General features: G+C 45.1%; 1 protein-coding gene across 1 annotated transcript; it reads right to left on the bottom strand.

Moving 5' to 3' along the window:
- Nucleotides 1-831: 831 nt before the first annotated feature.
- LOC132009311 (interferon alpha-1/2-like) lies at nucleotides 832-1,395 on the bottom strand. The gene has a single exon (XM_059387572.1). The coding sequence runs from the start codon at nucleotides 1,393-1,395 to the stop codon at nucleotides 832-834; it is 564 nt and encodes a 187-aa protein (XP_059243555.1).
- Between the last annotated feature and the right edge of the window lie 71 nt (nucleotides 1,396-1,466).

Below are 1,466 nucleotides of genomic sequence, written 5' to 3'. Positions count from 1 at the left end.
AGGGCTTGATCCCATGCCCCAGCATCATGACTGAAGCCTAAGGCAGACACTTAAGCAACTCAACCACGGGTGCCCCTGAACGATCCGTTTTGTAAAGAATATTCGTACTTGGGAGTCTACCAGTATGATGTAGAACATATCCGGTGCTTTTCATTTTTTTCCTCACAGGTCTGCTTCCTTTTCTACTTACAGAATTCATATTATCTCTTCTTCTCACTCTTCTCTTTAACATAACTGATATTAGTTCACTAAAATTATTATTCTAAAGTTAGTTTTTCTACAAAATCCAAGATACCAACACAGCATTGGACTCATGAAGTCTGCCTTTCCCATGACGACAGCATGCACTTCCAGGAAGTCGATGCGATTACGTCTAATGTGAAAATGAAATCACGAGTGAGAGAGTGGGACAATCCGTTCTTTCATCAGGGTGTAATCAGACTTGTTTCCTGCTTCAAAAAGAAACAAACGCAAGAATTTTTCTATAGAAACATTTAATGAACAGAAAATAAAGAATTTAATATATGTAAAACATATACAATTCTCTTAATCACAAAGAGTAGGTGCAACTAATATAATACAATAAAAAATAACAAATCTTATAAATAGTGAAATAAATAAATAGCTAAATAGGCAGATCAGCATGGTCATCTGAAGGCAACAGGTGTTTGTAACGTTGACTTCAAGTTGTTTAATACTCCTGAATACATGTGACAAATTGATTCAGTTCATGTCATGATGACAGCAGAAATGAGAGTCTTTGACACTATAGGACACATGGGAGTGTGATAGTATTCTTCAGAGAGAACCATTTCCGTCTTGAAAGGGGTGTCACTTCCTGCTCCACAATCTCTTATGCAAGACTGTCGATGCATACAAGGGTTTCATGATCTCTGCTCGGACCATCTCCCAGGCACAATGGCTGTATTGCTTCTCTTGCAAATAGAGGGAGATTCTCTGGAAGTAGTTCCTCAGGATGGAGTCCCCATTCACCAAGGGCAGCTCTCCCACCCCTGCCTCCTGCAGGGGACAGGCTGCCAGGTGGCCCAGCTGCTCAGAAAGTCCCGAGCATAATTGCTCCAGGAGGGTCGTGTTCCAGGGAGCAGGTGAGGCCTCTGTGCAGAAAAGGTGGAAGGTCTTCTGGTTCGTCACATGGATGACAGAGAGGGCTTGAGCCTTCTGCAGCTGCTTGCCATCAAACACCTCCTGGGGGAAGCCAAAGTCATTTGTGTATTTGTCACAGGAGCTAGCAGACAGTCTCCTCATTTGTTGCAGGAGCATCAAGGCCCTCCAGTGCAGCAGGCCGTGGTCCTGAGGCAGGTCACATCCCAGAGAGCCAAGAGAGTGGCAGCTGAGCACCAACAGGGCCACCAACAAGGAGCAGGACAGGGCCATTGGGGATCCTACAGATGCTGTTGGCCTGGCTGGGGTGGGCACGTCTGGGAACCGTGGCTCTAGCTCCTCTG

Source organism: Mustela nigripes, unplaced genomic scaffold (assembly GCF_022355385.1).
Source record: "Mustela nigripes isolate SB6536 unplaced genomic scaffold, MUSNIG.SB6536 HiC_scaffold_12698, whole genome shotgun sequence".
NCBI lineage: Eukaryota > Metazoa > Chordata > Mammalia > Carnivora > Mustelidae > Mustela > Mustela nigripes.
The sequence above is the reverse complement of the archived record's forward strand: the minus strand, read 5'-3'. Positions and strand labels throughout refer to the sequence as shown.